At 51.2% G+C, this 26340-nt stretch overlaps 1 protein-coding gene across 1 annotated transcript in view; it reads left to right on the forward strand.

Annotated features, from left to right (window-relative positions):
• INTS9 (integrator complex subunit 9) overlaps positions 1 to 26340 on the forward strand; it is a 65024-nt gene that overhangs the window by 8307 nt on the left and 30377 nt on the right. The window contains exon 2 of the mRNA XM_004614696.2: positions 22420 to 22547. Coding sequence (XP_004614753.2) covers positions 22420 to 22547 — 128 coding nt within the window. The remainder of the gene's footprint in view (positions 1 to 22419; positions 22548 to 26340) is intronic.

Here is a 26340-nt window from a genome sequence, read left to right on the forward strand (position 1 = left end):
AAAGATTCATCGATGTTCTGGTGGGGTCAGAAGTTTTCCTCTCCAAGACTGCCCCATGGTGGAGCGTTTTGTTGATTCTTTCTCGAGACATCAGTGGCCGCTTGGGTTGTTTCTTCCTGTTAGCAATTGTTAGCCATGAACACAGACGTGCAAACGCTGCTTGAGATCTTGCTCATGGTCCTTTGGGGCTTTTACCCCAAAGTGGACTCGTTGGATGGTTCCAGGTTCAAGTGCGCTGTTTGCTCGAGTTTCATTGCCTGCACTGGACACAGGTTTCTGCTTTGTCGCAGCCTCCTGCCAGCCCCTGCTTGTCCTTGGGTGTCTGTTTGGAAGAGAACCATCTTACTGGGGTAGTGAACTAGTGACATCGGATCTCTTTGTGGCTCTGGTTTTCACTTCCCTAAAGCCTAGTGATGGCGAGCATCTCTTTAGTATAGTTTAGATGGGTAATGCATGCACATTGTTGAGACCCTCCCACACTGACCGCGTGTATTTTCCTCCAGAGTTAGAAATCCTTCATGTGGATAGTACTGATGTCCCGACCCACTTCGTTTTATAAAAAAACTAATTTAGCAAGATCACCACCCCATATGCAGTAGAGTTTCCTTCTAAATGAAAATATTCTCGATGTGTTTTTTCGACTATTAAAAAATATATATATTTTTCCCCAATCCTGTATTTTCATTGCTTTGAGGATGAGGTGACCCTCAAGGATGTGGTTTGGGGCTACCTGGCTGTTCTTAGGGCTGCGCTCAGCGTGCGGGTGGGAGTGGTGGTGGGCAGACAGCTCCCCTCAGCCCTTATAGGACCCAACCCTGGCCTTCTCCCTGTGGTGCATGGGGTCTGGCCCTTGCATCATCTCCCCGCCCCCTCCACAATTGTTTTGTGCAAATCACCATCCCTTAATGTTGAGAGTGTGCCCTTGTTATGAATATAAAATACAGGGTGGGTGAGCACCCGCAAATCAGCGGTGTCAGGAGAAGATCACCTGCCACCCTTGCGTTCCGTATGTGTGGGTCCTTAGCTAGGCAGAGCGCTGCCGTTCCCAGTCAGGAACGGGTTGCACTGACCATGTTGATGTTATGTGAGCATCACTGGCTAGGTTTCTAATGGGGAAATTGGCGGTTCAGGGTCCTGTGCATTTTTTATTTCCGTTTATTGCCCAAACACCCCCTTGGAGACCGCTTAGCTTATGCACTTGCCAGTAACTTGTGCGTTACCACCTTACCATCAAACTGGCTTGTTTTTTCCACCCTGGAAAGTTGGGGTGTTTTTTTTTTTTTAAGTATTGTGTGTTTTTTACTCAGTTTTTCTATGCATAAGAGCTAGAACATGTTTTTGTTTGTTTATAAAAACATTTGTTTTTCTGCTTGGTGGGTTTTCTTCTGCTGCACTTGGTCTATTAGCAACCCCACTGCTACTGACCTGTTTACCGCATAGCCTGTAGTACTGGCCTCCGAACATTACTCTGCATTTCAGAATTCCCAGACTGCACTCAAACATTCATTTTTTTTTTCCTCATAAAATTTCGATTTCAAGTGGCCTTGGGTATGGCTCCTCAGTTGAGCAGTTGCCAGCACATGTGAACCTGGGGTCCCTGTTCTCAGCCCCTCAAAAGATGAAGGGGGAGAGGGGAGAGAGATGTTAACATTTAGTATTTTAGTTTCATATGAAATTTGTAATTATTATTTTATTAAAATTTTAAGATATAAGACAAAACATGCCTCTAGTAGACTGTTGTCTTTTGTTTGTTTGCTTTGGTGCCACACCTGGCAGTGCTCAAGGCTTACTCCTGACTCTGTGCTCAGGGATGACTCCTGACTCTGTCCTCAGGGACGATTCCTGGCAGTGCTGGGGTAGCAGGGGGGGCCACAGGGAGTGCTGGAGAGCAAACCTGGGTCACACCATATCATGGTACTATTGCTCTGACCCCAGATCATTGAGTCATAGATCAAAAAAATGTCTTTTCTCTAAAAATAAAAAAAAAGTCTGCCTTTTTAAAAATAGCTTTTTTTTTTCCTGCCTTCTTTTTTTTTTTTTTGGACTTTTTTCCCCACCTCATATCTGAGGCCCTTTTGGCAGTCTCTTTACAGCCCCTTGTTGGATATAATTTAAAATTTTTAAAGCCCATATGAAGTTGTGCTGCATTATCGGGTCCAGGTGCGCATGGCCCTGAGTCAGCATCTGTGGGCATTGTGCCACGTTCACCGCTGTGGCTGCACGTCACACCACGTCCACCCACTGCGGTCCCTCCCGTCTCTCTAGTAACCATTGATTTGGTTTCATAGTCTAAATGTGGTTTGGGAGCCACACCTGATGGTGCTCGGGGGCCACTCCCAGCTCTGTGCTCAGTGAGTGCTCCCAGCAGTGCTCCCAGGAATCACGGGGTTGCCAAGGATGGAATTCTTCCTGCATGCAAAGCCTGTGCTCAGCCCTCTGAGGCATCCCTCTAGCTGATGTGTTTCTCTACGTACGGTAGGTGAGTGAGGATGTGCCTTACGTCGTTTCCGTAAGCCTAACACCAGAGGGCCCATCTCTGTTGATGGCCAGTGCAGGAGTCCCTCTTTTTTCATAGCCAAGTAGTATTCTATCGTGAGTAGTTGCTGTGTTGTCTTTAGTTACTCCTGTTGATGGCCATGTCGATTTCCTCCCAAGTTCTCTGTTGAAGTAATAAGCATGTCACGGCAGTACACTGGACTCTGTGTCAGATACATCTGAATCCATCTGCTTTTGATGTCTTTCCTCAAGTGGAATTGCCCGTGTGGAGGTTCCTCGGGCTTGTCACAGATGGAAGACACTGTCATCTCCATCGCGGAGCTGAGAGCTGGGGACGGAAGCCCACAGCTTGTGGAGTGGAGGCTGGCTGGCCGCCAGCGGTGCTGGGCCTGGAATTTCAGTCAGTTCACATTGACTCTGGGAGGGATGCTGCTGTCTCCTCAGTGGGGTCAGAACTTTATTATTTTTATTTTCAGTCTTTTTTTTTTTTTACAGTGAATTCTCTTGGCATTTTCTAGGTGGGCAGCTTTGCAGGTGTTTTTGGAGTTTTGTTTTGTTTTTATCTCATTTTTTAACATTGGGTTGTACTTATGGAACCATTCGGAATACTCATGGCTGTGTTCCATGTCTCCCTGGATTCTGACCTGCGTGACCCCACTGTCTTCACCGGGATGCTAACTTCAGGCCTGGATTTTGTGTCTCTTAATTTCTGCATATAAACAGATGCTTTCTCATGCCGGGGTTTTCTGGCCTCTAACAAAGTGAGGTCCTTTCCCAGAGCCCGCCAGTAAGTCATTTTCCAAGGAGGCTGTATCTATTTGTGCTGTATTGTTTGTTCTAGGCAGTTAATTATATCTCGCAAGCCATTTCCAGGCTGTCGAGAAAACAATGGTTTCTATAACTTAGGTGGTGTGTGGCAGCTCCAGAGAGAAGTAAAGGACTTTCCTGACCTTAAAAGAAAATGACAAGGTTTCCTTGGAAAACAGAATTGCCAGAAATAGTTTCTCGCTCTGTACTTAAGAGACAGGCCTGATAAAGGCAAGAATGGCAAGAATCATAAGCAAATGGGTCTGTTCAAATAAACAGCCACCATTGCGGGGGGGGGGGGGCGGGGGGGGGAGAGGAGGGGTGAGGAGGGCGGGGAGGGCAGGTGGGAACCACTGTGGAAAGGAAAAGGGACTTGGAGCCCTCCATAGCGCCTTCTTTCTTTCCAGCTGTGTTTGCTTTAAGTTCTTTGGGACCTGCTGGTGATGGTCAGAACCATCCCTGGAACCTCCCGGCTGTCACCCCGGAGACCCCTCCAGATGCCCCCAGTGGTCTCTGCGTCTCCACGGCTTCCTCTCAGCAACCCCTGCACGAGGTGCAGACGGGCAAGCCAGCGAATGTGGCTGTGCTCGGGATGTGCAGGATTCCAAACTGAGCCCTACTCAGGAATCAAAATCCCAAGTCGTTAAAAGCCGGACTGATCTAAATACATTAAGTTCATCTCATTGGTTCACTATCACTATTATCCCTTTGATGTCCGATTTGCTCCAGTGGGCCCAGTAACGTCTCCAATTCGACCTAGCCCTGAGATTTTAGCAGCCTCTCTTGACCTGTCCTTCCCAACGGTTTAGTGTCCTGCATTAGAGGCTCTGTCGGGGTCAGGAGAATGCGACCTATCAGGGTTACTGTATTTGGCATATGAATCCCACATGGGGAGTTTGCCAGGCTCTCCCTTTCCCAGCAGGAAACTCTTCGGTAAGACCCATAGAGCTGGGTATTAAACAGTAGCCTGCATGAGAGCAAAACATCATCACCGCAGTGTAAGAATCCACTTACACTGTTAGTCCTTCCACAAGCAGGTTAAAGGGTGTTGGCTTGCTACTTTTAATAAAAAGCAAATGTTCATATATGGCTAAGGATCCATGTCACTCACGGGTGTGTGTTCTAGAAATCTGTCCGTAATAGGTAAGCAGTTGCCTTCTTGAAAGCAAACTTAAGTCAGCCACACAGTGTTGGCTTTACTTAATGGCATTGTTTCCGCATTATTTTTTATCTGGATCGTCTGTCCACTGCTATAGTGAGGTGTTGAGGTCCATATTATTATTATTTGTTTTCAGGGTATTCCTTGAGATCTGTTAACAATTATTTTGTATATTTGGGTACGGGTACCACTATGTTGGGTGAGTAAATGTTTTTTAAAGTATGTTCATGATGGGCTGGAGCAATAGCACAGCGGGTAGGGCGTTTGCCTTGCACGCGGCCGACCCGGGTTCGATTCCCAGCATCCCATATGGTCCCCTGAGCACCGCCAGGAGTGATTCCTGAGTGCAGAGCCAGGAGTAACCTCTGTGCATTGCCGGGTGTGACCCAAAAAGCAAAAAATAAATAAATAAAAAAAATTAAAAAATTTTTAAAAAAATAAAGTATGTTCATGATTTTAAAAATAAATAAATAAAAATAAAAGCCACACTGCTTTGAAAGGTGCGTGGACCTCCAGGTCAGGCTGATGCCCCCGCAGGCAGAAGGGAGCATTGCAGGTTGAGAGACCCGAGCTAAGGACACAGGGAGGAGGGTCTGGACCTCCTTATTCTTTTTTTTTTTTTAATTTATTTATTTATAATTAGTGAACCACCGTGAGGGTACAGTTACAGATTTATATACTTTTGTGCTTATGCTTCCCTCATACAAAGTTCAGGAACCCATCCCTTCACCAGTGCCCATTCTCCACCACCAGTAAATCCAGCCTCCCTCCCACCCTCCCCAATCCCATCTCCCCCCACCCCACCCTGCCACTGTGGCAGGGCATCCCCTTCTGTTCTCTCTCTCTAATTAGCTGTTGAGGTTTGCAATAAAGGTGTTGAGTGGCCACTGTGCTCAGTCTCTAGCCCTCATTCAGCCCGCAACTCCCTTCCCCCGCATGGCCTTCGACTACATTATAGTTGGTGATCCCTTCTCTGAGTTGCCCTTTCCCCAGAATGTGAGGCCAGCCTCCAAGCCATGGAGTCAACCTCCTGGTACTTATTTCTACAATTCTTGGGTGTTAGTCTCCCACTCTGTTATTCTATATGCCATAGATGAGTGCAATCTTTCTATGTCTGTCTCTCTCTTTCTGACTCATTTCACTCAGCATGAAACTTTTCATGCCGATCCACTTAAATACAAAATTCATGACCTACTTTTTTCTAACAGCTGCATAGTATTCCATTGTATAGATGTACCAAAGTTTCCTCAACCAGTCATCCGTTCTAGGGCATTCGGGGACCTCCTTATTCTTATCCCTCAGATATTTACTGCCTAAAACGCCAAGTTTTAGGCAGTAAAGAAAGTCATCTCTGGGCTTCTGGTTGTATGTCGGTGGGGCATGCTTAGCACTGCTCAAGCGCTGTCTGGGGCCGGTGCTTTGGGGTCGCTCGCAGCAATGCTGGGGATCAGCTCGGGCCGCAAGCGCTCGAAGCATGTTCCCCTTTGAGCCTCTCTGCTGACCCCAGACTCACTTGGCTATTCACATGACAGCGAAACCGCAAGAAAGTGGCGCAAAAAAAAGATTCGGAAAATAACCGATCATCTCTCTCTGAGATGGGATATACAGAAACAAAAGCGAGGGGACAGACAATGGCCCGTGGAAACAGACCTTGAAATCCTTCCAACAGAACCACAGCTGCCAAGGTGGGGGTGAGGCGTGGCAGGAAGGAATGGGGGGGGGGGTCTTGGCGCTCTGCTGGTGGGTGTGGTGCGGGCGCATTGTGGGCCTAAAATATCACTACTGTAAATCGGGATGCCTCGGCTGAAGAAGACAGAGTGGCGCAAGGGTTGCAGCCTCCCCAGTAATCTGCACACACGCGTGTGCTGCTGGCTCTGTCGGCCGCTCTTCCTCACTCCGGCGGGACGGCTTTGTCATCACAAGTCACTGACCTCCAGGAGACCAGCTGTGATGTGTTGCTGAGCGTGGCCGGCTGGCCGGCCGCTCACTGTTGTCGAAAAGTACGTGCAGCCACGGCAGCTCCACTGAGTTTGGGGCACTGACAGAGGGTGGATGTGGGGGAGAAAGTCGCACCCATCTATGCTCGGGCCGCACTCTGGCTTTGTGCTCAGGGACCACTCCTGGAGGAGGTGGGACCTATATGCGGGGCCCAGGCCACACTTGGGCGAGGCCACATGCAGAGCGAGGACTTTAGCCCACATGAGACCTCTCCGGGCCCAGGACCTTTTCTTTTTTCTGAAAATATTTCAAAGAAGTTTAGGCATTTGGGGCTAGAGTGATAGCACAGCAGGTAGGGCATTTGCCTTGCACAAAGCCAACCCAGGTTCGATTCCCAGCATCCCATATGGTCCCCTGAGCACCGCCAGGAGTAATTCCTGAGTGCAGAGCCAGGAGTAACCCCTGTGCATCGCTGGGTATGACCCAAAAAGAAAAACAAATAAGTTTAGAAATTTTTTTTTTTTTTAATCTGGGTGTGAATTTTAGCTCCATCCCTTTGGGAATCTGGGAGCAAGTTGTGGACAGAATTGTGCCATACACACCAAGGAGAAATCGTGGCAGGCCCAGGGTGGTGTGCAAAGGCCCCCCACAGCCTCCACACGCCACACGGTCCCCAGGCGCTGCCAAGAGCAGCCCCCACACCAGACCCGAAAAGGGAGGCGAGGGAACCCGTGGAATGTGTAATCAAAAGGTATGATTCATCGCAGCTACAGAAAATATTTTGAAAAGTGAGAAGGAATGAACACAAGCACTTGGGAAGTTAGCAAATGTGGCAGAGCCGAGGCAGAGTCGGCTGCCAGGGGCTGAGACAGCAGGCGGGGGTCGCAGAGCCCGGGGGTGGTCACCAGGTGGGAAGAATGCCCAGAGAGGGACAGGACAGAAAGACACTGAGTTCTCACACTTGGCCCTTGGTTTGGAAGGCGTTGGCAGATCCCGAGATTGGCTCTACTGTTGAGTGATTAATCCAGGACCTGGTTCTCCGTACCTCCTTTATTCCGTACCTCTTTCTCCCATGGAAACATTCTCCTGGAGTCATAAAGATGGTACAGTGGGCAGGGCGCTTACCGTGCAAGCAACCAACCCAGGTTTCGTCCCCAGTAACCCGCAGATGGTGCCCCAAGCACAGCCAGAAGTAAACCCTGGGCGCAGCTGGGTGAGGCCCAAAACAATAACAACAAATTTAATAAAACATTCTTCAACTGTATCTTTCATCTGAGCAGGCCGCTCTGTGCTGGCACTTCTCCCCGCCCACCCCTCACTGCTTTTGTTCTTTTAGAACCTGTTGTTTTGGTGATGTTCATTTAACAGCCTGATGCTGGCACTGGGAAGAGAGAGGGAGAGAGAGGGAGAGGGAGGGAGGGAAGGAGAGAGGGGGGGGGAGGGAGAGAGAGGGAGAGGGAGAGGGAGGGAAGGAGAGAGAGAAGAGAGAGAGAGAGAGAGAGAGGGAGAGGGAGAGGGAGGGAAGGAGAGAGAGAGAGAGAGAGAGAGAGAGAGAGAACAGCAGCGGGTAAGGCATGGGCCTTGCACACGGCCGACCCAAATTCGATCCCTGGCATCTCCCTATGGTTCCTCGAGCTGGGCCAGGAGTGATTCCCTGAGGGGCTGGAGCAATAGCACAGCAGGTAGGGCATTTGCCTTGCACGAGGGCGGCCGACCCGGGTTCGGGTTCGATTCCCAGCATCCCATATGGTCCCCTGAGCACCGCCAGGGGTGATTCCTGAGTGCAGAGCCAGGAGTAACCCCTGTGCATCGTCAGGTGTGACCCAAAAAACAGGAGTGATTCCCTGAGTGCAGAGCCAGGAGTCAGCCCTGAGCATTACTGGGTGTGGCCTGAAAGCAAAAGCAGAAGAAAATCAGCAACCTGAAACTGAACCACAAATAAAATGCAGCCTGTGGAATGAATGAGAGGATAAGCCCTTGCAGAGGGGTGTCATGTGTGATCTGCAATGCAGTCACCTGGGGGGGCTTTTGTCCTGGACCTGGACGCACTGGTCCTTTCTATCATTGTTGTCATTAGCATCATTCTCGCAGTGAGCCTTGCAGCCCCTGTCACTTCCTTCCCTCCTGGTACCATTTCCTGTGGTCTCCTTTTAATATTTTGTTGCCAAATAGAAACCTCTGTGGTAATTACTTTGTTTCAGAAAAGCAGAGGGAGGGTTGGGGTTAATTGTGGCCAGAGTGATGGCACAGTGGGTAGGGGGGTTGCCTGGGGTTTGCCTCACCAGGGTTGGATCCCCAGCACCCCATATGCCCCCAGCACCCACCCCAGGAGTAAGCAGGGAGCACCGCCATTATGCCTCCCCTCAAAAAAAAAAAAAATTCTTTAAGAAGAAAGAAGAGGGAAGTGTCCAGGCAGAGTGAGAGAAGGCAGAGCCGCGGCGTGGCCTCCTGCCCTCTCCCGGGGCAGCAGTGCCCGCTATGCCCTGGGCCACTCTGCTTCCCACTGGCTGGGCACCACACCCTCCCACAGTCTCAGAGATTTCTCCTCTCCTCTTTCTCACTTTATTTTTTGTTCTGCTTTTGGGCCACACCCAACAGTGCTCAGGGAGCACTTCTGGCAGTGCTCAGGGACCCTAAGGGACGCCGGGGGCTCCCTGCTGTCCTATTGCTCCATCCGCGCTTCTCTGTCAGTCGTGGTGCTGGTGGCGTGCCTCCAGGAGCCTGGGCTTTCTCCATCGCACTGTGCAGAGCTACTGCCCCCCCCCTCACCGCCAGAGCACAGAGACCCTCCACAGCCCACCCTATGACTCGGAGCCGGCTCGGGGCCCTTTGCCCTCACGGGTGCCATTAGCAGAGAGCTGGCCCCAGGCACTGCCTGGCTGCACCAAGCCACCACCACGTCCCAAGTTTCTTTTCCACCTGAAAGGATAATAACTCAGATACATTGGGTTAAATATTCTACCAAAGTAAGTCCTACCTGCTCCTTTTCTTTTTTTATGATTTGGCTTCCAAAAAAATTTAAAAATTAATGATGTAGGGGCTGGAGCAATAGCACAGCGGGTAGGGTGTTTGCCTTGCACGCGGCTGACCCGGGTTCAATTCCCAGCATCCCATATGGTCCCCTGAGCACCGCCAGAGGTAATTCCTGAATGCAGAGCCAGGAATAACCCCTGTGCATCGCCAGGTGTGACCCAAAAAGCAAAATAATAAAAACTAAAATAATTTTTAAAAAATTAAAATTAAAATTAATGATGTAGTCAGCACGCTTTGTACAGAACAGTTGCTTTTCCCAACTTTCATTGTTTTTGTTCTTTAGTCCGGTGATCCATTTCAAGTTCAAAGGCTCCTCAAACCTTAATATTATTTTATCAGTTTTCTGGAAACCAAGAGTCTAATAGCAGAAGCAGGGGAACATTTAAAAAAAAAAGTGTGGGTTTTATCGTTAGGAAACACCACATTTTAAAGATGCTAAAATATGCCTGTGGAATAAAAATAACCAAAGCAAATGAACTAACAAAACACAACAAAAATAGCTCTTAGGCTGTGAAATCTGTGGTGGTTACTAGAGAGGAGAGGGCACGGAGGCGGGAGGGGGAGGGGGCACTTTGCTGGAGGGGAGGGTTGTGGGGGTGAGACACGCGTGCAGGGAAGTGTGAAGCTGCACTCTGGGAACTGGTGAGCACTGTGGGGCTGGGGAAGAGCAGGGATGCCGCCCCCCTCACTGTCTCATCCCCTCCCCCTACCCCTCCCCCTTCTCTCCCACGCCCTCCTCTCTCACTCCCCCTTCCCTCCCCCACTGTTGCTGCTGGTGTGATGAGCGGAAGTGGTCATGCAGGCCTGGCTGGGGGGGTCCTGGGGGCCCACATGTCAGCTGGCATGTTTGCAGGCCCGGCCTGGGACTCCCCGAGGCTTGCACTCCTGTCGCTAGGGTGCTGCCCTCTTAGTGGACACACATATGCCTTCTGGTCACTGGGCTTGCCAGGGGCCACTTCCGTGCTCACCCATGTGCTCAGCAGGGCACGCTCATGTCTATTGAGTTGCAGAGTTGGCAGGGTGTCACACCCCCCCATCCCCTTCTTGTGGTGTTTGACGCACACCTGGCTGTGGTTCGGCTGGAAGTCACAGACAGCAGAGGTGCCCGACTCCACCAGCAGGGCTGCCGGGGATTGCCGGCACATGTGGGACCCTGGGGACTAGAACTCATGACCAAACTCTTGCGTGGCAGACTCTAAGCCTCATGCTATTCCTCTGAGCCTGGTCATACTATAAATAAGCTAACGTCCAAGAGGAGGGAGAGATTAAAATATGCCAGTGTGCAGTTTCTCAGGAAAATGGAGGCGTGTAGTCAGCAACCTTAACCAGCTCATTCAGTCCTCACCTCTGTCGGTCTGCTCCGGGCGACATGAGACAACTGAGTTGATATCAAATATGTTTACTTGATTCAATTGTTGAGAAGATCTAACTGAATGTTAAATAGGTTTAGTTTTTTAATTTTAGGGACTATGGAGGGGTCAGCTTGGGCCACCCCTGGCAATACTCAAAGCTCTGTGCTCATAGATCACCCCTGGCAGTGCTCAGGGGACCATGTGTCATGCTGGGGATAGAACCAGGCTCAGCTGTGTGCAAGGCAAGCGCCTTAACCCCCGTGCTCTCTCTTTAGCCCCTAAATAGGATCTAATTGTTGATGGTTCTTATGGCAAATGAGGCGATTCATGTCGTGAAATCTCCCACTCTGTCCTTTCCCAGGCTCGGGTCTGCCGCATTTGTAAATGTCATATTCATAGATCATTCCTGGCAATCAGTCATCAATAGCATGTGAAGTTTTTCTCATAAAATGATAGACTTTGCGCAGTGCAGGTCAGAGAGCTAGTACAGTAGGCAGGGTGCTTGCCACCACACAGTTCACACGGGTTCCCACACCGTCCCCCAGGACCACCAAGAGTGATTCCTGAGCACAGAGCCAGGAGTAAGCCCCGAGCATCACTGGGTGTGGCCCCCAAGAAATAAACAAAGAACTTTGCTGAGTGCTGAGTCTCCCCCTCACCCCTTTCGCCCTGCCGTTGGTGGTGCCAGTGATCAAATCCGGCACCACACATGCAGGGCATGTGCTCTGCCCTGAGCTACGTCCGCAGCCCCAAACCAGAGTCAGTGTAGAGAAACGTTTCGTCTAGCTTCCCCGGGAAGCATCAAGGAGTTTAGGACACAGGGCGACCTCAGCGACTGAGACTGACCCGGATGAGCCATCTTTGTTTCTCCTCCCAGTGCCACCTTGGACCGTCCTCCCCGGAGAGGACATTCTCACTCCATTCCACTTCCATCGCCACTGCAGTCATGTGTGCCCCGCGTGCGGGACACATTTACTGTCCAACTGAAAATTATGGATTATCATCAGTGTTGAGCGAGGCTCCTTGAGAATTAACAGAGGCACCCAGCAAACATCATCTTACAGTCAAAATAACCATCCACCATGCTCTCTCCGATGTTCCTTTTGTGCCACGCAACTTTTGTCGTTAAGGAAAACAGCACTGCAAGTTTCCACAGTAGTCAGAAAGGTCCGGTCAGACAGTCCGGTGCTTGCCAGCACATCTGAGAGCAGCAGAAAGGCGTGTTGTTTCCTTGGCAGGTGGACAGAGGTGGCGTGGGTCCACCTCTGTCCACACAAAGACAACGTGGATTGGTGAAGCGTTTCATGTTTTCAGGGGCTTCCAGTGACAGAGTAAATCAAGAGATGTGACGCTCCACACGGAACACAATAGTGTTCCAGATGTGAGAGCTGCTGCGACAGCTGGTGAATGATTGGTTGTGGCCGCCGTACTGCAGTGTGCACTGATGGGCGCATCGTACGCTGAAGGTACCACTGCATGGCACCACAGCCAGTGTCCTCAGCACGCACCTTCCTGGACGACAGATGTTCTCACTTCACTTTGTCTGAAAACTCTGACCTTCCACACCTACTTTTTCTTTTTTGTTTTTTAATAATTTATTTATTTTTAATTAGTGAATCACCGTGAGGGTACAGTTACAGATTTATACATTTTTGTGCTCATGTTTTCCCCATACAAAGTTCGAGAACCCATCCCTTCACCAGTGCCCATTCTCTACCACCAGTAAACCCAGCATCCCTCCCACCCTCCCCAGTCCCGTCTCCCCCCACCCCACACTGCCACTATGGCAGGGTATTCCCTTTTGTTCTCTCTCTCTGATTACACACCTACTTTTTCAAAGATGAAGCGAGCTCCCCAACGTCCCTGTTCCTCCCTCCTCGGCCCCTGCTCAGCTGAGAAAGGTTAAGGCATGCTCGGGCTCAGCGGCACGCCAAGGCCAAGTTCTCCCTGGTGGCTGCTCCGCTGCCGCTTGCTGTAGCGCCTCATCTCCTGGCCTAGCGGCTTCCCTCTGACTGTCATCCTCATTGGTATTTCCCTGTTGGCAGTGGCCCTGCCCCCTCTTTTTCCCTCCCTTTATCGACCACTCTTGTTTTCTCTGGCTAGTGTGAGTTTGGGGGAGGTTTCGTGATTTGTTTTGGGGGCCACACCCAGTGGTGCTAGGGGCTGCTGCCCTGCTGGCACTCGGGGTACCCCATGGGCACTATACAGAATAGGTCCCCAGTTGCATTTTAACTATGTTCCCCTATGGGCTGGAAATATTTTCTCCAACCTGTGACTTTTATTTTTACTGTTATGGTGCATCTTTAAGATTTTTATTTTAGTTTAAAAAAATTTTGTGTGTGTGGTGCCAGGGATCAAACCCAGCTTCGTGCATGCAGAGCAGGAACTCTACCCAAGATTTTTATTTTAAACTGCTGTAGTCCAGCCTAGTAGTCCTTGCCCAGCAAAGGTCGCAGCTTTTGTCGCTTTAGCATCCCGTCTAGAGTGAGGGGGGCCGGAGGAGTGCGGGGCACATCCAACAGTGCTCAAGGCATGCTCCTGTCTCTGTGCTCAGGGTTCTTTTCTGGTGGGTCTCAAGTGAACCATTTGCAGTTCTGGGGATCGAACCCCACTTGGCCACGTGCAGGGCAAGTGTTTCCCCACTGTGCAATCTCTCCAACCCTTGTTGTTATTGATTTTGGTTTGGGGGCCACACCTAGCAGTGCTTACTCCTGGCTCTGCACTCAGGGCTCACACCTGGCGGGGCTCAGAGGACCATATGGGGTGCCAAGAACAAATTCAGGTTGGTCTCATGCAGGACAAGTGCCTTATCCTCTGTACTATCTCTTTGGTCCCTAGCCCGCCTTTCCTTCCTTACTTCTTTCTTTCCTTCCTTCCTTCTTTCTTTCCTTCCTTCTTCCTCTGAAAATTTTAATTTTGTCCTCATACCTTGAATTTTAGTTTTGTTTTCATTTCCAGTCATCTGGACTTGCCCTTTGTGCCTGATGTGAGGCAGGAAGCCCAGTGGGCACACGCGGTGGCCCTGAGCTTCCCTGAGCCGCCTGGCCCTGCCCCCTCGCCTCAGCCAGCCCAGTGCCGCATCCTGCGGTTAATTCCATTCCAGTGGACTGTAATATCCGGAAATAAAAGCCTTGCTAGTCACAGTTCATGTTTTCTTCGGGAATCTAAACCCTTGATACATTAGGAGTCTTAAGTTTCATGTCTTAAAAATGTAGGTTCATGGCAGCTCTTTTTAAAAACATAACATTATCCTTTTCCATATATAGCTTTAATATATGCAAGACAAGGGAAGATTTTACGCTTTTAAACTTTTCAACCAATGGTTTATCGAATTATTTTTGCCTTATAGGTATTATTTTAATTGTAGAATAATATTCTTTTTTTTAACTACGTTGTTGGCATTTAAGAACTCAATTTAAGTTATCTGTGAAAATTAGCTTTATTTCTCTATTTCTAATCTTTTTTTTTTTTTTGCCTTACTGAATTATATGTTTTTTCCAGTGTCGGTAGGATTTAAGAAGTCATACTATGGGTATCTTTGGTTTGTTTGTTTGTTTTTCACTTTGTAAAGTAACTTTTCCAGTTTCATCATTAACTATGATTCAGGAATTACTTGGGCATCTTTAACAGACGAAGGAAATGTTTTCCACTTACTGTGCTAAGAGTCTTTGTCTTGAGTCAGTCTTATGTTTTCAAATACATTTTCTGGATCCTGTGAGATTTGTTTTTCCTTATATTTTTTTATGTGTGAATTATACTAATAGGCTTTCTATGTTATACAAGGAAGCCAAACCATTAGACAAAATCAATTTGCAAAAAGTGTTTTTCTTTTTTAAATGTATTCGAATCAGAAGCAAATACAGCTCATTTCTTCGTTCCCCTGCCAGTGGAGAACAGCAAACCAGGCCCTCTCCTTTGTGAATTTCTCCAGTCCAGTCAGAGTTAAGCAAGAATGCAGAACAGGGCAGGAAAAGTACAAGTGCCCATGGCAAATTACTTCACCAACACTATAGCCTCTAAGACTGATTCCCTGAGTGGGGAGAGGGTGGCATGGAGGGGACCCCATAGCAGTGTAGGGTAGAGACTGGAATGTTGTATGCATGACACCCTGCCATGAATGGTATTTTAAATCACAGTGCCTGAAGGAAATATTTTTTTTAAATAAACAGAAAGTTGGGGGGGATGGAGAGATAATGTGGCAGGAAGAATGCTTCACTTGCGTGTAACTGACCCAATCAATCCCTGGCACCCCATACCGTCCCCTGAGCCCCACCAGGAGTGATCCCTGAGTGCAGAGCCAGGGGTACACCCTGAACACTGCTGAGTGTGACCCAAAACCAGAAAGAAAAGAAAAATTGTTATTATAGACTGTGTAATTACAAAAAAAGGATGATCCTCTGGGGCTGCGGCTGCTGCTGGACACCTGTGTGCGTTCGGTGGCCCTGAGCGCCTCCCCACCTCCCCAGGGCTCCCCAACAGAGACACAGAGAGACCAGAGACACAGAGACGGGGAGACGAGACGGGGAGTCTGGGGACCACAGTCTGATGGTGAAAATGGCCCTTTAATGCAGAGTTGCTAGCATACTTATAGAACATCTGAAGGGGGGTTGAGGTAAGCACAGGTGTGATTGGTCATTTACATAGATAAACATTTAGCAGAGGAAATTCTCTTTGGGAGATCAACTCAAGGAGACACTCTGTCTCCCAGGGACAACTACATTGCTTTTATGTTTTCCTCTAATTATAAAAGTTATCAATACTTGCAGTTGTTTGGACAAACACTGTAAGAGACAAAGGTCCCAACACTTAGTTCACTGGACTGAGAGCAAACAAGGCTTTTAACACTTGGTTGTCTGGGTTCTGAGGGCAAACAAGGCTTTACTGTAAATCCCAGACTAAGTCCTCAGGCCAGTTCAGCTAGTCCTTCCCCAGGGGGGTCCTGTCTCTAAAGTTGTAACATTTTGGATGAAAACCATGCATTTATGCTTTCTAGAATGTCCCATTTCACTGCCAGGTAGTTTTGCCACTCGCCCCGGGTCCATCCCAGTCCCACGGCGGGACCTCCCCTTTGGGGTGTCAGGAACTACAGAAACTGAAGCCTGAGTCAAGTAGTTATGACCAAGTAATTATGCCCAGGAATAGATATATTTCAGAGTCAAACAACTTCCAAATATTAGGAGCATAGCAATAATGGTCTTTCTGTGTTTAACCAAAGAACATTGTTCTATGGTAACATATAAAAAGGCTATAGGGGAAACAGAAAAGCAAGTACAGATATACAGCACTTCAAATACAAAGCAGTATCAATACAAGTTCAGAATTACTAGAAAGTTTTGTTTTACAAGCAGTCGAGATTAACTTGGGGAACTGTGACAATGAGAGGTAATACAAGGGAAAGGTTACAGATAAACTTTAACTAAGTTAGGGATGCTAGCAAGGGTATGTTAAATTTCTCTAGGAGGAAGAAAGGGGACAATTCACTGATAAAGCCTAAAGCACTTAGGGTTAATATCCAACACAAAGGGAAGATTGAAGATAGACTTTCACTAAATTAAGGATGTTAGCAAGGGCATGGTAAGCTTCTCTGGGAGGAGGAAAGGAGCAATTCACTGATAAAGACTAAAGCACTTAGGGTTGATATCCAACAATAGACAATTTTGGTTTATGGGCTTAGATTTTGACACCAAGAAAATACTAGTATAAAAAGTTTTAAAATTTTAAAAAAATTATATTCCATTCATAATATTCATGCATTCATTAACTTGCCCTCATAAAATAAAAAGAAAAGCAGTTCACTTATAATGGTACAATTCTCTCAGACAGGATTAAAGAACTTTTGGCTGAGGCCAGAAAGATAGTACTCTGGGTAAGGCACTTACCTTGTACCTGGCCAGCCCAGGTTCAGTCCCCAGCGTCCCATATGGTCCCCTAAGCACTGCCTGGAGTAATTCCTGAGTGCAGAGGCAGGAGTAACCCCTGAGCATCCCTAGGTGTGGCCGCAAAACAAAAACAATAACGAAAAACAACCTTTGGCATTAACTCAGCCTAAAATCTGTATGTTACATACAGATATATAAAGGCCATTTCAATCGAGAAACTAATTTATAGAGAGAGAATTCTAGCGCTACTTCCTTTAATGAAAGAGGAAGCCAGTGGAAAGTGTTTCTGCATATGCTAGATTGCAGAACAGTTCACCAATTAAGTTTTCTCAAGACGTCTGCTGTACCGTAGCAGCCAGCTAATCGCTTGTTCAGAACTAGATTGTCAATGCAGTTGATGTTCTTCCCGACCCAGAGTGAGGCCAGAGCACATCTGGGGGGGCTGGGGGGCAGCATCAGGCAACCGCACTCTAGCATGGGGACAGGTGCTCTCTCTGTCGCCAGCCTGGCTTCCAGACCTGGCCCAGCCTGCAGCTTTAGGACCATGTGCAAGTTCCATCGCTTCTTCCGTGAGAGGGGACGGAGTTCTTGCCTCCGGTGTTGTTGGGAAGAGGCAGGGAGAAAATGTTGGGCTTAGCTTGCCCCTCCTCGATACCAAGGTAGCTTACGGCTTGTCCTGGGTCCATCCAAGTTCCTTCCCAGGACCCTCCCTTTTGGGGTGTTAGGAACTGAGGGCAATTAAGGCTTAAATCAAGTAAATATGACGGATGCCCAGGAGTCAATATTATTTGGAGTCAATTAACTCCCATGTTCCAAAAGCATAGCATGAACTGTCTTCCTGTGTCTATACAAAAAGGACATTGTTCTAAAATAAACTATGCAGAAGACATAAAGGAAAGAGAAAAGCAGTATTTCACTTATAAATACAAAATCCAGAGCCCTCAGGAAATTTGACTTTACAAGTTACAGGGTCTGATTTGGGGACATAAGTGATTTAACAGATACGGGAAGTAGAGCACAAAGGAGAGGTTAAAGATAAACCCAGTGGATTGTTGAATGCCTGATGAAATTGCGTGTGCCTCAGGAGCACTGTGGTGGGAGTAACTCAGTTAACCTAAGCTCCCCGCCAAGGGGAGTCACACCTATTTAAAGTCAAACCTAAAAAGCTTAGACCTACACCCAGCAGGCTACCGTCCAGTGTTTCTCCCCCGCCCCTTCCTTCTCTTGGGCAGGATGGGGTTGAGAGGCCAGGTCAGTCACAGGCCGGCGATGGTCATTAAGGGTTGCACGTCCCACCCACCCGCTCTTTTTAGTGGCAGTGCCACGCACCAGGTGACCACGCCTCGTGCCCACAGGTCCCCATGGTGGTGCTGGCTGGGTCACAGCTGTGCACACACAGATGCACTCGAGGCCACTCTGCCTTGTGGTCACCGTGCTCGCTGTTTTGCGGCACCCAGACACATATGGACACACTTTGCTGCCAGAAATCGCTTGTGGTATAGGGGAGGGAGGCAGGCAGCAGAACTGGCGGAACTCTGCCCACGTGGGGCTCCGGGGATTCAACCTCACAACCATCAGCTTGCAAGGCAGGCCCCTCCAGGTGACCGTGCTCGCCCTCCGGGCCCTCACCGCCCAGAATTTGAGAATAACAATACTAAAGTCCGAGGAGACGGGCCTCACAAGCACTTAAGAGCTAACTGGGGGTGGTGTTAAAATTAAGATGCTGAAGTGATGAAACGCTGAAGTGATAATTTAGTCACAGAGCCAAGAGGAAAATGGCACCTTGTAACGTGTGTCTAATGGGCTTTCCACGAGTGGAAGTGGAAAGAGTGCTGCAGAGCAACCCTAAAATACTTGGGGTGAAGAAGTGGAGTGTGGAAGGCAGGCGTCCTCTGGGTGAGGGGCAGGAAACCGGAAAGACGGGCTGCAGTCTGCCGGCTCAGGGGCGGCTCAGGGGGATTCCTCCAGCCTCTGCTACTGACCAGCCGTGAGCTGGGCAGAGTTGCTTCTGGAGGACAGTGGGACCCATGTCTTCCTGTCCAGGCCACTGTCCCTATGGTGCGGCTGGCATCGTGTTAATGAGAAAGGTGGAAATGAAGAAATTTTGAGCCAGAGATCTCACTCAGGGCTTAGGGAACTCGGCCGAGCTGGTTCCATCCCAGATACCACATGGTCCCACAGGAGCTGGGAGTTACACTGGGCAGGGCCAGGTATGCCCCCCGCCCCCCAAAACACACACACACACACACACACCTTTTGTCCAGACCAGTGATGACAAAGAGTGTCTTGATGGAGTGCCATCTCTGAAGGAAGCCTGCTAACACAGTGGTTCTCAACTATGCACCCCCAGGTACCCCACAGGTGAAAATCACATAAATGGGGGGTGCGGCTTGAGACCAGTGGGATGACAGGTAGGATGGAGGGGAGGGGGGACACAAGGCCAGAGAGGTCCTGGTGAGTGTTGGAGACACAGCTGAGTGGGGAGCATGTTGGGGATATGGATGAAGGGAGAGCGTGTTAGGGACATGGATGAAGGGGGAGCGTGTTGGGGACATGGATGAAGGGGGAGCGTGTTGGGGACACGGATGAAGGGGGAGCGTGTTGGGGACACGGATGAAGGGGAAGCGTGTTGGGGACATGGCTTGAAGCTGCATTTCAGGGAGAGCTGAACTCAGGCAGAAGAAATCACATCCAAGAAGGACAGAGTAAGACACCGGCCAAGATGCCGGCGAATGATTCCTAGCCATAGTCTTGGTGTAGAATCACTAACTCGAAGGCCGGGGGAGCGGCACGGGCAGAGCAGAGCGTGGTCAGGCGCGGCTGAGTTGGCACTGAGCTCTCTGCACGCCCGAAGTCCTCTCAGCCCCTTCTCAGTGAACGCGGTGGCGGGGAGCAGTGTAACAACACTCGCTCTGCCCTGAGCATGTGGGCCACACTTCTACATGTAGGTTCCGCGCTCCCAGTGAGCACAAAGCTCAGAGGCCCAGAGGACGCCTCACTTGCCCGATGCCAGCCCAGAACCCGGCGTCTCCCGTGCTGAGCAGAAAGCAGCTCACAGGGTCACTTTGCAGGCACTTGTTGAGCCAGAAAACGGGATGACAGCGGGAAAGCCTGACGTTGGCGAGAGGAGCCTCGCGCTGCTCTCTGGGTGGGCTGAGTCACAACAGGTGGGCCCTGTGGGGGCCGGGTGCACCTGCCCCGCTCCTGTGCGGACCGTCGCCCGCTCAGATGCCCTGCCTTGGAAATGCTGTCATGGTGCCCCCGGCGTTCCCGAGACCCCGTCAGGCCTCCTCAGCCGCCCTGCGGACCCCGGGGCCCTTTTCCGCGGGTCGTGCTCCATCCTGGGGAGGGCAGTGCCTCGTGGACAGGTGTCAGTTACTTGCGAGGACCCCTCCTTCGTGCACGTGGTGCCCCTCCCAGCCTCTCCACACTAGAGCCATTTGTCAGCAGCTGCATTTCCTGTCGCAAGGCGTGCCAGTGCCTCTCGGTAGCTGCAGCAAGCATTACAGCCACATTTTGGGGTAGATTCGAGACGGTTTTGACCAGCATCGTGCTGCTGGGAACAAGCAGTGAGACAGACCTTTCTGATTTATTGCTGATGACTCTGTAAAAAGGCACAGCCTTTTGGGGAGAGCGACTTGGCAGCAGATTTCAAGAGCCATAAAATGCTCATATTTTTGACCTAGTTAATGCCACTTCTGGGAATCCTCGGAAGCCGAGGTCCAGCATGGAAAAAGCCGTCAGCACTGACGGTCTCACAGCCCCGGCATCTATGATGAGGCCGCGGGGTGCTGGGCAGTGCTGGAGCCCGTGAGGGCAGAGTCACCGGGGCAGCCCGGAGCACAGGCTGACAGGGACACGGGCAAAGGAACCAGAGCCTTCTTTTTTTTTTTTTTTCTAGTGCTGGGGATCAAACCCAGGACCAAACATTCAAGGTATTATGTGCCACCACTGGGTCATATCCTGCCCCCACATTTTAGTGGGGGGGCATACTTGACTTACACCTCACTCCGCCCTGGAATGACTCCAGACTAGGTTTGGGGGACCCTGTGTGGTGTGTAGTGAGGGCAGATGCCTTAGCCCCTGCACCATCCCTCTCCCCCACCCAGTCATACTGAGTTTTGTTGTTAGTTTCAGGGGCCACGCCCAGTGGGTGCATCAGGGCAGCGGCAGGATTTGAACTCATCTCCACGTGCAGAGCATGTGGTCAGGCTGTTCAGCTATTGCCGGCCCTCATCTTGAATTTTATTGGGGTGAATTTTTTTGTGTGGCTTTTTTTGTTTTGTCTTGGGGTCACACCCAGCAATGCTCAGAGGTCACTTCTGGCTCTGCACTTGGGCGTTACTCCTGGCAGTGCTCAGGAAGCTGTATGGGATGCTGGGGATCGAACTCAGGTCAACCTCATACATGGCAGATGCCCTCCCTGCTGTATTGTTGCTCCAGCCCCTTATCTTGGATGTTAAAAGCAGCGCCCACGCTGTCTGTGCTCTAATATGCCACTCTTACAAGGGGAAAAAATGGGGTCATAAAAAAATTGATCACGGATGCAGGAGGAATAGAAAGCGGGGAAGGCACTTGCCTTGCACACAGCTGCTCTGGGTTTGATCCCCAGCATCCCATATGGCTACCCACCTCCCTCTAGGAGTGATCCCCGAGTGCAGAGCCAGGGGCCAGCCCTGAGCACCACCAAGTGTGCCCCCATGCCAAAACAAAAAGATTCTGGGTAATGTCTTTTTAGAGTCTTTGTAACGAAGCTTCATCTCTAACTTTAAAGCCACGTGATTCCGTAGTTTCCTGCAACGTCCCTTCAGCCTCACTAGGCTATAAACTGCATGGTGGTTGCAGGCAGCGAGCCCAGGAGGGGCCAGGGGCGAGACCCCCTCCCCACCCGTGCCTCGTGGATGGCTCTGGGCGAGGCACCCCCCATCCAGCTGGCACAGCTTCCCCACGAGTGAGCAGTCTCGGAAGTCCCACGGGGCTCCCCCTTGGTGTCCTTCGAAATCAAGTGGCTCCAGCCGTGTGATTTAGGAAACTTAGGTGTGGGGTGGGAAGGATGGCAGAGGGGTTGAGGCCTGTGACCGGCATCGAGCACAGAGCCGCGAGGAGCCCCTGAGCCCCTCGGGGTCGTGGCCTCCAAACAGAGAAACGGAAGAAGCCGTCACTGCCTGGAGGAAGCCACAGTGATGGGTGAAGCGGCAGAGCGCCGTCCCCGGGCTCAACCCCGGCCCGTGGACACTCCGGGCTCCAGGCTCTGGGCACAGCATCCCCTCCTGCGCAGCCTTTGGAGTCATGTCCTGACCCGGCTGAGCCAGGGGCCCGTGGACCCTTCCTGGGTGTCCACTCTCTGCCCATCATCACTGATCTACCAGGAGCAAAACCCAAGTCCAGGGCCCAGAGTGACGCCCCGGCTGCTGATTGGGCTGGCCAGCAGCTCCAGAGGCAGCACTGGGTGTCCCGGGAGAGTGAGGTGCCCCGGGGGCAGGGGGCGGGGAACTCAGGTAGAAAGCCTGGAAACTTCCAGATGGACTGGCGATGGCCCCTCCCAAACTCTGCCTGCCTGGGGTAGAGCATGGCCCCTGCAAACGCTTGGGGCTTGTCAGAGTGGGAGAATTCTGAAGTGGCGGGGGATGAGGTGCCCAGATGGAGGCCACGGAGAGGGCCCGTGGTGCTGACCAGCTCTCCTTGGTAGGGCGGGGGGTGTCTCCGTCTAAACCGCCCACCGCTCAGGCTGCTCTCTCCCCTTTCTTTCTTCCAGTATTGCCTGTCGGGGCACCCGACGCTACCATGCAACGTGCTCAAGTTCAAGTCCACCACCATCATGCTGGACTGCGGCCTGGACATGACGTCCACCCTCAACTTCCTCCCGCTTCCCCTCGTGCAGAGGTACGCACCGGGGGGGCGCTGCAGTAGGCCGCTGCGGAGCGCCCGGCCTTCGCATGTCTTCTTCGGTTCACTCTGTTCTCTTAAAAGTAGTCTTCATCATCAAAATCATTTCCTCTGGCCGGGTGGATGGAAAGTGTCGTATTGATTTATTGATTGACTTTTTTTTTTTTTTGGACGTCCCAAGCAGTGCTTGCTCGGAGGACCAGGGCATACTCCAGACAGGACTCGGCCAGCTGAGTGGGCCTTCGGGTTCAGGGGCGGGGGGGGAGGGGGCAGGGGGAGGGGAGGCGTCGGGGTCACACACCATGGTGCTTGGGATCCCTGCGGTGCGGGGCTCAGCCTCTGGCACGTGCACTGTGTGTTGCCTCTAGCCCTGGAGCGTGTTGATTTGCCTTCTGTTTGGCAGCTTCTTCTGAAAATGTTTCTGCTGCCACTCAGGATGTGTGAAGTTGTGCATACATGTCATTTTTCTTGCTCGTTCATACAAGAGGTGGTAAAGGGTCAGCTGGTGATTCCAGAAAGTCACGTGGGGACCCGCACTCAGCTATGCTCAGAGATCACGCCTGGTGGTGCCAGGGGCCATGGGCAGAGCCAGGGGTGGAACCTGGACCAGCTGTGTGCAGGGTAAGGGCCTTCCCCGCTGGACTCTCTCCAATCCGAAATCCGACTTCTTGAATCACGTAACGGCCTGTGTAGGGGCCGCCCCCTTAGGCCCTGACATCTCTCTTTGAGAAGCGTTTGTGCGTGTCCGTGCTGGAAGCTTGCGGGACGAAGGAAGCACGGAAGCATGTAGGTCAGCCGACTTGCTCTCTCCCCGGCCTGCCGTCAGCATGGCTTACACTTGCAGACAACGCTAGGACTCTGCTCTCCCAGCTCATAAGAAAGCTGTGCCACTGACAACAGGAGACAGGAAAGGTGTCTGGGCAGACCAGAGCACTGGTGCCGGAATGGCAGTACAGCAGGGCAGCCCTGGCCTCGCACGAAGCCAACCTAGACTCGCTCTTCGGAACCCCATATACCCCTGAGCACCACCAGGAGTAATTCCTGAGCACAGAGCCAGGAGGAACCCCTGAGCACTGCTGAGTATGGCCCAAAGCCCCATCCCCACTCTCCAAAAGAGATCTCTAACCTAGAGCAAGCTGGGTGAGGCGTCTGACCTCAGACTCCGAAAGACAGCAGCGTGTGTCATGATCATTCATGAACATCTAGAAAAAAAAAATAGGATTAAAAATCAGTCATAGGGGTGTTTTTATTTTTTTCTGAGCTAAAGGAGACTGTAAGGTGATTGGGACAAGAGCAAAGATCATCCCAGGTAACACTGCATGCAGGATTGATGAACTCCTCTTCTAGGCACACCCTGAACTTAGAAACGCCCTTTGCAGTCCCAAAATGACCACCCAAACGATACAGATGTTTACAGCCCAGGGTCCAATGGTGTCACAAATGTATCTCAACCAAGATGTGTCACAAGTGTATCTCAACCCTATTCAGTTAGCCCGAAAGTAGTGCCTCCTTACTCCCAAAGATGGACATGTCCATTCCAGTGGTGTTTACTCAGCCCTGCGCTGTGTAGACCACAGGAAACGGACAGGAGCCAGGCTTTCTCTCGCTTCCGGAATCTTCTCTCAGCCCTGCTCAGTGCTGCCTTCCTGCCCTGGGCTTTCTCTCCGAGGGAAGCGGCACCCCAATGGCTGTCTGTGAAGTGTCCTTCTCATCTCAGACCACAGAAGGGCCCCTGTCCACCCCCCTGCCCCCCTGCCTTGCCCTGCTCCGTTTTCCCTCACAGTTCTGGTCACTTCACCCTCTGTATTTCCTCTCTGTCTCTCCCCCTGAGGATGGGTTTCATGATGCGGGGTTTCATTCATCTCCCTGTGTCCCCCGTGTCCCAGCAGCCCTTGCTGGCTGTCCCAACCCTTCTCGTCCTCTCAGCCCTTTGGCAGTGATTTGGAATCTTTGCTTCATCTTGAACCTTTCCTCTCACTCGGTCTTTCCCACGTAGATTTGGTCGATGTTGGTTTATTCGTTTGTCTGTGGACACTCCGATGGTGCTCAGAGCTCACTCCTGACTCTGCCCTCAGGGATCCCTCCTGGCAGGCTTACTTGGGAACCCTATTCCCACTGAACTCGGGAACCGGTTCAGTGCCACGGACTGAACCCCAGTCAGCTGTGTGCAGGGCAGGTGCCCTGCATGCTGGACTATCGCTCCAGCCCTGATGTTCAGTCATTTCTAGCCCAAAATTTTAAATATGACAACCTTCACTCGGTCCCCTTTCCCCCTCCGTATCTCCTCCCAGCCTGTGCCCAGCCCGAGCCACCAGAGAAACATCTCCCAGTGACCCACGTGTCCAGCTGTGTCCTTCCCCACCTTCCTTCCGCCTCCTCCCTCTCTGCTGTGGGGATTCCCCTGACCGCCTGTCACATGCCAGAACTCTTCCTCGTCAGCTGCTCGACCGTGTTGCCCCATGATACCCAGGGCAGATGCACGTCCAATCCCGATTCTTCGAGTTACCGAGCTGTAGCCACAGCTCCAAGCTCACCTTCTCCCTTGGGGCTGCGGGGGGGATGGGAGGGGATGTCACTTTCAGAATCACACCAAAACTCGGCATGTTCCAGTGTTTGAAGCAGGGAGTGCCTGGGTCACCCTCGAGTCTAGGGAGGAGAAAGAAATAAACTGAGTCGGGGAGAGGAAGGATGGATGAGAAGCAGCAGGGGGCGGGGGGTGGGAGCGGAGAGGGCAGCGGATTCAGGTCCACCCGAACTGTTCAGGAGTGATGGAGCCAAATGTCCCAGCCCCAGACCTGCACAACCAGCCTTAAAAAGGTGCGTGGCAAGAGGAGGAAACCTGGGACACTGGGGAGAGATCAGAGCTGGAACATTGTGTGTCTGTACCAAGCTGGGAATAGCCTTATAAACCATGGCACGTTAACAAGATTCTTTTAAAACTCAGCATGTCCCAGGCGGGATTCACATGGGGGGTTGCCACTGCCCCATCTGACAGGGTCCCTGTTTACGAGAGGGGCTCCAGGGCAGGTCCCTGAAACCTGGAGGCAACTTGGCCTCTTCCTTGCTCCCACCGTGTGCAGCCTTTCTCTTCCTTCCCAACGGCCCTAGAGGGGCTGGAGCCATAGCACAGCGGGTAGGGCGTTTGCCTTGCACACGGCCGACCCGGGTTCGATTTCCAGCATCCTGTATGGTCCCCCGAGCACCGCCAGGAGCAATTCCTGAGGTCATGAGCCAGCAGTAACCCCTGTGTGTTGCCGGGTGTGACCCAAAAAGCAAAAAAAAAAAAAATACACCCAGTTGCTCTAGAACTCAATGAATGTCCTCTCTCCATGGTCACTTCCAGAATCACTGACCAGAACTGGCCTTGCCATGCCATGCCCGGAGCACCGCCCCTCCCCCCCAGTCCAGGTCTCTGTGCGCACTTCTGTGTCTGCCGTGTCCACTCCCAGTCACCCTGCAGCCTGCCCGCTGGGCCCTTTCTCCTGACCCATTTGCAGGCCACCAGCACCGGGATACTCGGAGAGCAGGACAGGGTTCCTAATGAGCACAGAGATCAGAATCAGGCATGTGCTTTGCTCTGACACCTGCCTCAGAGCGTATGTTTTATTCATCTGTCACCGTAATGGCCTATATAGCCCCAAAGACAAGTGGTTCTGGGTCCCTGCTGGAGGCCGTCCCCTCTGTCTGCTGGGAGCAGGGCCGTGTCAGACCCGGCCGCTCTCTTATCACCACCCTGGGGGGGCCTGGCTAGGGAGACCGCACAGGCAGTGGGAGAAGTTTCTGGAAGGGA

The sequence above is a fragment of the Sorex araneus genome, chromosome 1, assembly GCF_027595985.1.
Source record: "Sorex araneus isolate mSorAra2 chromosome 1, mSorAra2.pri, whole genome shotgun sequence".
Taxonomy (NCBI): domain Eukaryota; kingdom Metazoa; phylum Chordata; class Mammalia; order Eulipotyphla; family Soricidae; genus Sorex; species Sorex araneus.